Source organism: Ursus arctos, unplaced genomic scaffold, assembly GCF_023065955.2.
Source record: "Ursus arctos isolate Adak ecotype North America unplaced genomic scaffold, UrsArc2.0 scaffold_5, whole genome shotgun sequence".
In the NCBI taxonomy this organism is placed as follows: domain Eukaryota; kingdom Metazoa; phylum Chordata; class Mammalia; order Carnivora; family Ursidae; genus Ursus; species Ursus arctos.
Window position 1 is genome coordinate 35,890,605 of NW_026623067.1, and position 10,955 is coordinate 35,901,559.

Genomic DNA, 10,955 nt, shown 5'->3' on the forward strand with positions numbered 1-10,955 from the left:
TTATAGTCATTCCACTAGATGTTGTTCCCTTTATTCCCAGATTCTGTAATCATTAAAAAAGCAATCTTCAACTTGTGAAATAACATTTATTTATAGAGCAGTTATAAGAGGCTTAATTTAGTTACATCTAAATCAAGCCTATGGAACAAAGAAGTGAGCAACATTTATGGCATAACCCCAAATCTCAGCTTTCCCCATTTTATATTATGTCTACAGATACCTTTGACTCCTTGGTTGTGAGTTAACACATTTTTCTTACTAGAAAAGACAACAGAAAACTGGTAAACAAATACTGGGATCTTCTGAGTATCAATAAAAGGTCCCAAATCCAGAAAAGGTCAGGACAGCAGCTCCTGGTTAACAAAAGAGGTTTTCCATCATCCACAGGGTTGGCTGGTTCTCATTCCAAACTATTTAAGTCTCTTCTTTTGTCTAACCAAATACTCAGCACCTATAGAGTCAAGGCAGATAGCAAGCTATAAATCTTAAAAACTATAGAGATTTGAATGCAATTTTCTTTTTCTGCAATAAGGTCTGACTATGCTTTTTTTCCTTTTAAGTATGGTCCTGCCCAGAAAAGAAACCCCCAAATGTCATCTTCTGGCTACCATGTCTTACCCCTATAGATGGGACAATGTGAACATACATTAATATCAACAGGCATAGCAACCAAAAAATGGATAGTGATTCCAGCCTTTAGTCTGCATGTTTAGCCCTCTTGACTTGAGGCACTGGAAGCAGGAGCTCCAGTTACTTAACTATCCCCAGCTCCCTTGAGACTTCTTCACTGCTGCCTGTCTTCCTATACTACTTTACTTCACTATCTGTGAAAGCTGGTCCTACAGACTTAGAGTTTTCCAAAGCAGTAGGTACAATGTCAATACCTCAGGGCCTTTAACCATATCTAAACATAAACTCTGAGAACACAAGGTCACTTGAACATCACTCTTATTCTCAGAGACTTTCTGAAATCAGATTCCAGAGGCTGTACTCCTTTTTCTTTTTTTTTTTTTAAAGATTTTATTTATTTATTCGACAGGATAGAGACAGCCAGCTAGAGAGGGAACACAAGCAGGGGGAGTGGGAGAGGAAGAAGCAGGCCCATAGCGGAGGAGCCTGATGTGGGGCTCGATCCCATAACGCCAGGATCACGCCCTGAGCCAAAGGCAGACACCAAACCACTGTGCCACCCAGGCGCCCCTGTACTCCTTTTTCTTATAGCCTACATACAGTACCTGAATCTGCTCCAAGACTTCTCGCTGCATCTCCACAGCCATATGGTACACATGATGATCAGAGTCATTGTACATCACAGCATTCTGGAACATCAGCATCAGGTCCCGCTGGAACTGAGCCATGGTGCGAATCCGTCCCTTAGACAGATTCCTTTTCAGGCTAGTTAAGTCCATGGGTCTGCAGGTGGCCAAGAAAAACCACAGGAAACCAAACCTTGATGTGGGACCTAATATGCTCTCCTGGAGAACCAGCTCTTAATTCCCATCAGGTAATAAAATGGCAACAGCAGCTAATATATGACTTTTTACAATAAGCCAAGTGCTTACCTTGCCAAGTACCAGGTACTGTCTATATTAATTCACTTGGTCCTCTCAGTAAACCTATAAGCTAGGTACCTTATTATCACCAACTGGCAGTGGGGAACCAATGCTAAAAAGGTTAAGTACTTGCTCAAAGTCACACAGGTTGGATTCCAACTTAAGGCAGTCTGACTCTGGAGCCCACAAGCCCAGCCACCATACTCTACCACTGTAGGAGGGGTGCTGGCCCCACATACCAAAGGTGTAAAGAGCTCCAATGATTAGTCTGTCACAGAAGAGTTACTGACTGACCGTTCACAATGTGTAGTCATATACTAGTTGTTTCATCTGCTTCTCTTACTATATAGGAGAATTTTTTTCTCCTTTTGTGAAGATGAAGAGTGTGAATGAAGTGAATGTTTAGATAAATAACTATTTAAGGAGACACAGAGAGTGGGTACATAAGGGAAAACACAGCAGTGTAGAAAGAGGACTGAACTAGGAGGTTAAGAATCTGGGGTTTAGTTCTAGCTCTGCTCTTCACTGTTGATCACCCCAAGTCATGAGCACCTCTAAGCCTTACTTTCCTCATGTATAGACTGAAGGAGTTGGTCTCCAAAGGTCCTTTCCTGATCTTTTATACTCTATTAGCACACTGATTTATGACAGCATTTTAGATGAATTATGCTATAAAAATCCAAAGTAGTGCTATCAACCAATGTTTGTAACAACCATTTGGATTACCATCTTTGCCTTAGCATACCTACAACAGCTTGATGAATATAATGCTCTTTTTAAAGTTTTGCTCCAAAAGAACAGTATCAAAAACTATCAAAGGCTATGTAAGATTATAATGAATGGATATTACTTAAAAATCAATATAAAAAAGAAAAAAGCCTATTATTATCCTTTTGTTCTCTGCATTCCTTCTCAAATGAAGACCAATCCTACCATAACTTTACAAACTTGTTCAGGTGTAAAATATATCTTGAGTTTTTAAGTAATGTAAACGACATAAAGAAATGATGAGGGTGCCTGGCTGACTCAGTTGGTGGAACATGTGACTCTTGATCTCGGGGTTGGGAGTTTGAGCCCCATGCTGGGTGTACAGATTACTTAAAAATAAATAGAAAGAAAGAAAGAGAAGAAAGAAAAGATCTAATAGATCAGAAATAAAGTATGAAAAGACAGATATAAAAGCAACCAACCTTTTCTGACCCCCTTTCCACTGACCTTTTCACCACATCCTTGTATCCTGGGGCCTGCCTTTCTGACACAGGCTTCAGAAAAGGACTGCTGAACCTGTTAAGGGACACACTCTGAGAGGATGAAGAAACTCTGGAAAGTCATTCTAAATGAGAAGAGTGGCTGTGAAGGCCAAGAGTGGCTTGAAGACCTACCTGTGACTGGCAATCATCTTCCAGACTGGCAGGAGAGTTTTCTTAAATAACAAGTGATCCTGAACAGGGTCACTCTGGCCTAGATCAGACCTATGGGATAAAACAGGACAGAAAGGAAAAAGTAACTTCACATATGGTATTCTGTCTCTCTCAGGTAGGTAAAGAGATTTTCTCAATATATAGTGCCCCTACTTAATACGGGAAGGAACTAACACCAGAAGTTAAAACATATTTAATTCTTCCATAAGAGACCCCAAACTCTACAAATATTCTCTTACCGGTCACTATTACCTAATGAAGTAGTTACTTTGTACTACCAATCTACAAATGCTTCTGTCTTTTGGACTCTCGCTGATTTGCTCTTCAGCACTTGTGACTCAAAAAAACTTGTGTATGAAAGTAGTCTTTGTTCACTGATGCTTCCCAAGTGCCTGGCACATAGTAAGTGCTCAAATATTTCATAGTATTAAGTATTTCAGAAATGAATCTGGTCCTATGTTTATGCAGAAATATGCCACATTAATAAGCATTTCTCCTACGTTTCCTGAGAAAGAAATACTTGGTTTCACATCTTAGGGAATTCTCTTATGTTTCATCTGAGTGCTATACAATTTACATATTTCTCCTTTTCACTAAGAAAATACCTAAGAAAATTTCATTTTTCTTCATGGCCCTTCCTTCTCTGGGCCAATAAATTGTCTAGTTTATTTTTTCTTCCAGGTGCTACTGTCCATTGTTTTATTTCATCTAATAATCTTCCCAGTTGACAAGTTTTCTGTTTACTCCAAAGCTTAACATTACGTGATACTTCCTACTACTGCATTAATCTCTCAAAATGGGTTCTTCTCACACCTAATGTTTTATACCCTCTTTGTGCTTTATGAACCATACTGTGTGTGTCTACTTGAGCACAACTCACATCTCATTTTATCTTTCTCCAAGTTGAGCAATTTCAAACAACTACTCAGTTTCTGGATATAGTATCTCATCTGCATCTAAATTATGTACACAAAAATCAACTTGTCCTTAAATCCAGAACCCTATCAGAACAAGGCATTTAAAGACCAAAACAAACCTCTTCCTTTGTTTTTGGTCAGTCACCCAGAATGAATAATAGTTCTTTGGTACCAGGGCATTTTTTGTTCATACATCCACACAACTGGTATTAAGTTTCCATTATATGAAAGGTACTGCCTTAGGTTTTGTAACCTCATAAATTTTAAAAAATATTTTGCAATATTTTAAGAAATAATCCCTAGCTTATCTTTATTTCCACCTATTTGGAAATGCATGCCAAGAAACTACAAGTAAAAATATGGGAATGGAAAGGACCTGCAGGAAAGGAGTAACGCTCCACAGTCTCTATTTCTGTTTTTCCTGAGAGTTAGTACCAACTAAGAGAGAACCGAGAAAAGAGGAGCCTGGAGAATATCTAGCTTTCAAAGTAGTTTTAAGCTTGCCTGATTATAACATAAGAACACAGCTTTCTATCTCCCCTAAAGGCATCTGGTCAAGGAGAGTCAATTACTATTATCTACTGCTTTCTAATAAATATTCCATGTTTATCCTAAATCCTAAAATAAGAGTGTGGATTTTGCCATTCAAGGTACTAAAATGTCATGAAATAAAATGTCCCAGATTTGAGATTTCCTCTTTTTTGGATAGTAATCATATGTCCTCTGCTCATACTTACACAGGGAGTTACAGAAAAGCAAAGGAAGCAATTCTTCAACAACCTGGGTATTAAGCTGTGTTCTACTTGCATAATAAAATTTTGAAATCTGCTACTTAAGAAACAACACTTCATGCTATCTTCCCTCAGTAGATAGATACAAGACCAGGCCCAGAAAAGGAACTATTTATTACCATAACAAAAACATTTTTTCCCCTGATTTTAAAAGAAATTCCCTTTACTAAAAAAAAAATTAAGATTCCAAAGTGTGCCCTTTAGCTTCATAATTATTTATAAGAAGACAATTATATAAACAATTTCCTAGGATCTGTGAAAAAGAAACAAAGGAGATCAAAACTTCAAAATAATTTTTAATTTCAAGTTACAAGGAGCTGTTTTAATATTTTTGAAAGAAGTACAGTTTCAGTAAGAGACTTGAGGGACAATCTGAATAACCAATGTTTCCTGAATAAATATAGTAATTAAAGAGAAAGGTTATCGAGGCGCCTGGATGGCGCAGTCGGTTAAGCATCCGACTCTTGGTTTTGGCTCCGGTCGTGATCTCAGAGTTGTGAGACCAAGCCCTCACACATCAGGCTCTGTGCTGAATGCAGTCTGCTAAGGTTTCTCTCTCCCTCTCCCTTTGCCCCTCCCTGCCTCATGCGTGCTCTCTCTCTCTCAAATAAATCTTTTTAAAAAAATAGAAAAAGGTTATTTATGAAAGAGATTCTCAATGTTGATGAAACAGATTTTTTTTAAAGTAGGCTCTATGCCTAACATGGGGCTCAACCTTACAACCCTTAGATCAAGAGTCACACACTCTACTGACTGAGCCAGCCAGATACCTGAAACAGATTTGTTTTATAAGTGGAAAACATAGACTTTTATTTATACAATAAAATTATATTTAATTCTATTTCTAGTGTTTTCTAATTTTAATTTCCTTTTATTATTTTACAAAAGTAATTCATGTTCATGGTTTCAATTCAAATAGGCATAAACGGAAGTAACAGTCTGAATCTTAACAACCTTGGATAAAAATCCATACTTACAATTTTGAAGAAGTAGCACGGCTGAAAAGGATGTCCACCAGAGGAGTCTCCTGAATGCTGCAACCATCATCACACTCACCTGAAGAGGGCTGGTCTTCCATCTCTGACACATACCCTTCACCCTGGTCCTCCTCTTTGGATTCTTGATGAACCTCCCCCTGGGAATGTAAGGAAACAAGGAGAATTTTAGAAAGAGATTTACTATCTGCAAGATAGTAAATTTACCCTGCATGGGGTAAATGAGGGCTGACTTTAAGGTGGAAAGGGTCAATTACGTAAAGCTATAAAAGAGATTAGAGAAAGGTGACTTAACCAGACCTTAGTCAATGAATTCTTGGTAATAATTTGGCTGGAGAACTGTGATTCTGTATCCCAAGAAAAAAAAATAAAAGAGCAATATACTAATTTCTAGAAAGATGCTGTATTCTTTTAAAACTGTATGACTTGTGGCCCTGGAGTTGCTGGTCTAATACTCATCATAATGGCATTCTAAATTTTACTGATTGCTCACTGTGAGCTAGGCACTAAACGAAGTATTTTACAAGAAATGTCTCACTTAAACCTCACAGCAAACCTAAGGTAGAGAGAGCACTATTCCATTTACATCAGAAAAACTGAGGTTTTAAGATGTTCACTGACACATCTAAGGTCACACAGCTAAGTGGTGCTGAAACCCAAATTTGCAACCAGGTTGCTGAACTCTCTGGGGTTAACCTATGTGCAGTAACTTCTGTGTTCTGCCTCCCTGGGCAGAGGACCAATCAGCCATCTGGTTTAAGTTACTCACTCACCTCTTCACTCTCCATGGATAGTCGGTGAATTGCACAAATCTCTGAGGGAGCTGGAGTCACCTCTGGCCTTCCATTTTCTTCCAGTGACTTCTTAGCTACCAAGGGGTCTACCCTAGCTGAAGGCTGTTCAGGCTTTCTGCATGACTCTTCTCCTTCAGTAGCTTCCATTTCCCTTCCCTTTTGTTGTCTGGTACCAGATGAAAGACAGCAACCTTCACTTGATTCTTTACTGCTAATGCACAATGGCTCCATTAAATAAGCAACCTGCAATCATAGTGTGCAAAGGAACACCAGTGGAAACCATTATCTACTATCAATAATGTTACATGATTACACAGCCACTATGACTCAGTTTGAGATGCAAAGAGATTAACTCATTCATTCCATCATTTAAAATGTGTATAATACATGAAAAAATGTTCAAAATCATTAGCCATCAGGGAAATTCAAATCAAAACCACACTAAGATACCACCTTACGCCAGTTAGAATGGCAAAAATTGACAAGGCAAGAAACAACAATTGCTGGAGAGGATGTGGAGAAAGGGGATCCCTCCTACATTGTTGGTGGGAATGCAAGTTGGTACAGCCACTCTGGAAAACAGTGTGGAGGTCCCCTAAAAAGTTAAAAATTGAGCTACCCTATGACCCAGCCATTGCACTACTGGGTATTTACCCCAAAGATACAGACATAGTGAAGTGAAGGGCCATATGCACCCCAATGTTCATAGCGGCATTGTCCACAACAGCTAAATCGTGGAAGGAACCGAGATGCCCTTCAACAGATGACTGGATTAAGAAGTTTTGGTCCATATATACAATGGAATATTACTCAGCTATCAGAAAGAACGAGTTCTCAGCATTTGTTGCAACATGGACGGCACTCGAGGAGATAATGCTAAGTGAAATAAGTCAAGCAGAGAAAGACAATTATCATATGATTTCTCTCATCTATGGAACATAAGAACTAGGAAGATCGGTAGAAGAAAGGGATAAAGAAAGGGGGGGTAATCAGAAGGGGGAATGAAGCATGAGAGACTATGGACTCTGAGAAACAAACTGAGGGCTTCAGAGGGAAGGGGGGTGGGGGAATGGGATAGACTGGTGATGGGTAGTAAGGACGGCACGTATTGCATGGTGCACTGGGTGTTATACGCAACTAATGAATCATTGAACTTTACATCAGAAACCAGGGATGTACTGTATGGTGACTAACATAATAAAAAAACATTAAAAGTAAAATAAAATAAAATGTGTATAATAGGGGTGTCTGGGTGGCTCAGTCAGTTAAGCATCTGCCTTTGGCTCAGGTCATGATCCCGGGGTCCTGGGATCGAGCCCCACAAGGGGCTCCCCGCTCAATGGGGAGCCAGCTTCTCCCTCTCCCTCTGCCTGCCACGCCCCCTGCTTGTGCTCTCTATCAAATAAATAAATAAGATCTTTTAAAACAATAAACAAAATGTATAAAACAACCCAGATACCCAGACACTGGACTAGTTGTTAGGAACCTAACAGTAAACAAGATAGATATGGTTCTTGCCTCTTCAAAGAGCGTATGCTCTAATTTTTCATGTCAAGTGTCAACTCTGATCAATTGGGAGTGGCAGATTAGAAAACTGCTGAAAATTTTGTTCGCCACAGATGATGCAGAAAGAAGTAGCAACACATAAAATGGATTCTCACTGATCTTCACCTAGGTTCTCCTGAATGTGTGAAGTTGCCACATAAATATAAACTGTCCAATTTGGTTTGTTTCTGGCCCTCAACCTGAAACCAGGGTAATAAGGACAATGTAAAATATTGCCTTGAAGTCATAATGTTATGACCTTCAAAGGCTTCGGGTGTCATCTCCCATGACTCTGAAAAATGAATTGCAACAGATATTCATAAGGCAGTTCTGCACACGGAAATTCCACTTCCTATGATCTTGGGCTCCTAATGAATGGGATCTTACAACATTTGGTCAAAAAGTACATATTCAGCACATATTTTGTATTAGCACCAAGTGCTAGAGACATAATAATTAACTTAGTTCCTGCCACTGTGGAGTTTGCATTTTAGTAAACAATATTAAGAGTGGTAGAAATATGTATGAGTAAGCATTCTCTTAGAAGGTTGGGACTCTTTCAACTTTGGATATAATGGCTCCCCATTACCTCAGAAAGAAAGTGGAGGAGATTCTGACGGCTGACTTGCTCTGCCTCTTCCTGAGATTCCTCACTGCCTCCGTCCCCCACAAGCAGCTCACTAGGTTCTCTCCCTGGGCTGCTTTCCTCTAGTTCCTCAGCCCCTGGATCCTCAGTTTCTCTCCAGCTGCCCACATCAAGATCCAGACTGGAATCCCATGAGCTGAAGAGGGACCTGCAGTCGTTGCTCAGCTCAGAGTCATTGGGATAGTCTTGCTCCGAATCGAACCAAACCCACTCACGCCCCATCTGTAAATACACAGAAAAATGCGTTAAATTCACTCATACAGCTATTTCTAAGGCATTTTCATCTCCAATATCCAGCAGAAAGATAAGGGATCAGAAACTTCTTTCTACTCACCATTACAAAGAATAAAAGCTAGCTGAAGGGAAATATCAGGAGATGAAACATTTGTCATTAAGAATAAAATGAAAAAGCCCCATGTCAAAGTGTAACAGAAGTATTACCCAGTGATTTTTTCCTTGGGTTTCCTCGCATTCCAAAAGAAAGGAACAGAAGCATAGATAGCTGAACAGAATTCCTCTATCGCAAATCACCCTTAAACTCAACTGGAAGACAATACATTTGAGGGACAAGAGATGTTTTGCTCAGTGTATAGACATTTTAAATCTATCAACCACTGAATCCTCAAAACATACTTTAAAATTATCTGTGGCATTCTTCTGGTCATATCCAACTCACTTCTCAGAATGAGTACAGTATCAAGTTTTAAAAGTATCTTCCCTTCCTCTCATTACACTACACTATCCTGGTTTTCTTACCCCTTTCTCCTCTTCCCCGCTTATTTTTTAAGTAGGCTCCACGCCCAGCATGGAGCCCAACGAGGGACTTGAACTCATGACCCTGAGATCAAGACCTGAGCTGAAATCAAGAATCAGACTCTTAACTGACTGAGCCACCCAGGCACTCCTCTCCTCTCTCTTTTACAAGTTGCAGGAAATCCTTCTTCTATGTGCTTGCTTGGCCTCTGCTTCCTCATTAATACTTCAAATAATGTCTATATTTTGAGGTTTCAACTTTGATCTCTACTCAAATAGCTCCCGTATCTCCACCTTTACTTCTTATGTGCTTTCTGGTCTCATTTTTCCATGTACCCAAAGGTCAATTCCCTTTAGGTGCCCTACCATCTGCTCAACTCAACATTTCTAACTAAAATCACTTCTTTCCTGAATCTCTCCAAAATCATTTGCTTCCCAAATTCCCTTTCCCCCCTTATCAACACTATTTTCCTAATCTTCTTTACTTCTCCTATATTCAGTACGCAAGCCCACTTTTCAATTTTCAACCACAGTAATTTTTCTCAATGCCCATCCTCTGTTCCTGAATAAATGCCATAGCCTCCTGGTAAGTTTCTTGACCTTTAATCCAATCTACTATTAAGCACATCTGTCACCTTCTCTACCAACCCAAAATCTATATCCTTAAATGGATCTCCTCTACAATCTTCTCCCATATTTAGGGCTTCACTGTTTGTATCACATGCAAGTTTGTAGATTGCTTTGGGATTTTTTTTTTTTTAAAGTAGGCTCTACGCCCAACGTTGTGCCCAATGAGGGACTTGAACCTGAGATCAAGGCCTAAGCTGAGACCAAGAGTAAGATGCTTAACCGACTGAGCTACCTAGGTGACCCTATACTATAGTTACTAATCTTCTAATTCCTGGAGTGACTGAATTTCTATCACCCCCGCAAGACTGTATCTTCTACTTCCTTAGAATCTTAATAAGCTTTATAGTTTAAGTCAGAAAGATCTGTGACTTCTAATATCTTTCTAAAACACATCTTTTTCAAGAAAACTCAATGTACTAGACAATACCCTATTAATGTCCATTTCTGTATAACAAAAGGCTCATAACTGGTTCATTTCACGGAGTTAATTTTTATTTAGTAACAAAAGTTGGAATAAACTCAGATGATAAATTTCCTAACTCTTAAACTGATTTTAGGCTTCAAATAGCAATTAATTCTAAAATATACAAGAGCCCTACATATAGAATCAGGAAGGAAACAGTGCTATGCTATTCTAGAAATACCATCTGCAAATACTACATAGTACACTGAGTAGGACAAATGACTGAAATAAAGGTCAGTGCTACCTCTGTCCATGCTCTAATCTTCAATTAAAAGCAATACCATCAACAGAACTCTGAAACCTTAAGTTTTCCCAGTCAAGAAAAGCTGAATAGGATCATCAATACACAATGCAACATTTTAAAACATTAATTATAAATTCAATCTTACCTTCTCCGGGCTGTTGAACAGTTCACATTATAACACCACTCCCCCCCCAATCATCTCA

General features: G+C 39.1%; 1 protein-coding gene across 1 annotated transcript; it reads right to left on the reverse strand.

Moving 5' to 3' along the window:
• Positions 1–69: 69 nt before the first annotated feature.
• LOC113261784 (bromodomain-containing protein 8-like) lies at positions 70–10,947 on the reverse strand. Its single transcript, XM_026508073.4, has 7 exons — positions 8,606–10,947; positions 6,451–6,714; positions 5,660–5,817; positions 2,936–3,025; positions 2,769–2,837; positions 1,236–1,413; positions 70–451 (listed from the first exon to the last, which is right to left on the reverse strand). Exons 1-7 carry the CDS (start codon positions 8,882–8,884, stop codon positions 401–403), a joined length of 1,089 nt encoding a protein of 362 aa, XP_026363858.1. The 5' UTR covers positions 8,885–10,947; the 3' UTR covers positions 70–400.
• Between the last annotated feature and the right edge of the window lie 8 nt (positions 10,948–10,955).

Coding starts and splice junctions, on each gene's coding strand:
- LOC113261784 (XM_026508073.4), bottom strand. CDS start 8,884: ATGGGGCGTGAGTGGGTTTGGTTCGATTCGGAGCAAGACTATCCCAAT. Junction 2,838..2,935: donor AAGATGATTGCCAGTCACAG/GTAGGTCTTCAA, acceptor GTCCCTTAACAG/GTTCAGCAGTCCTTTTCTGA. Junction 1,414..2,768: donor TACAAGGATGTGGTGAAAAG/GTCAGTGGAAAG, acceptor GGCCACCTGCAG/ACCCATGGACTTAACTAGCC.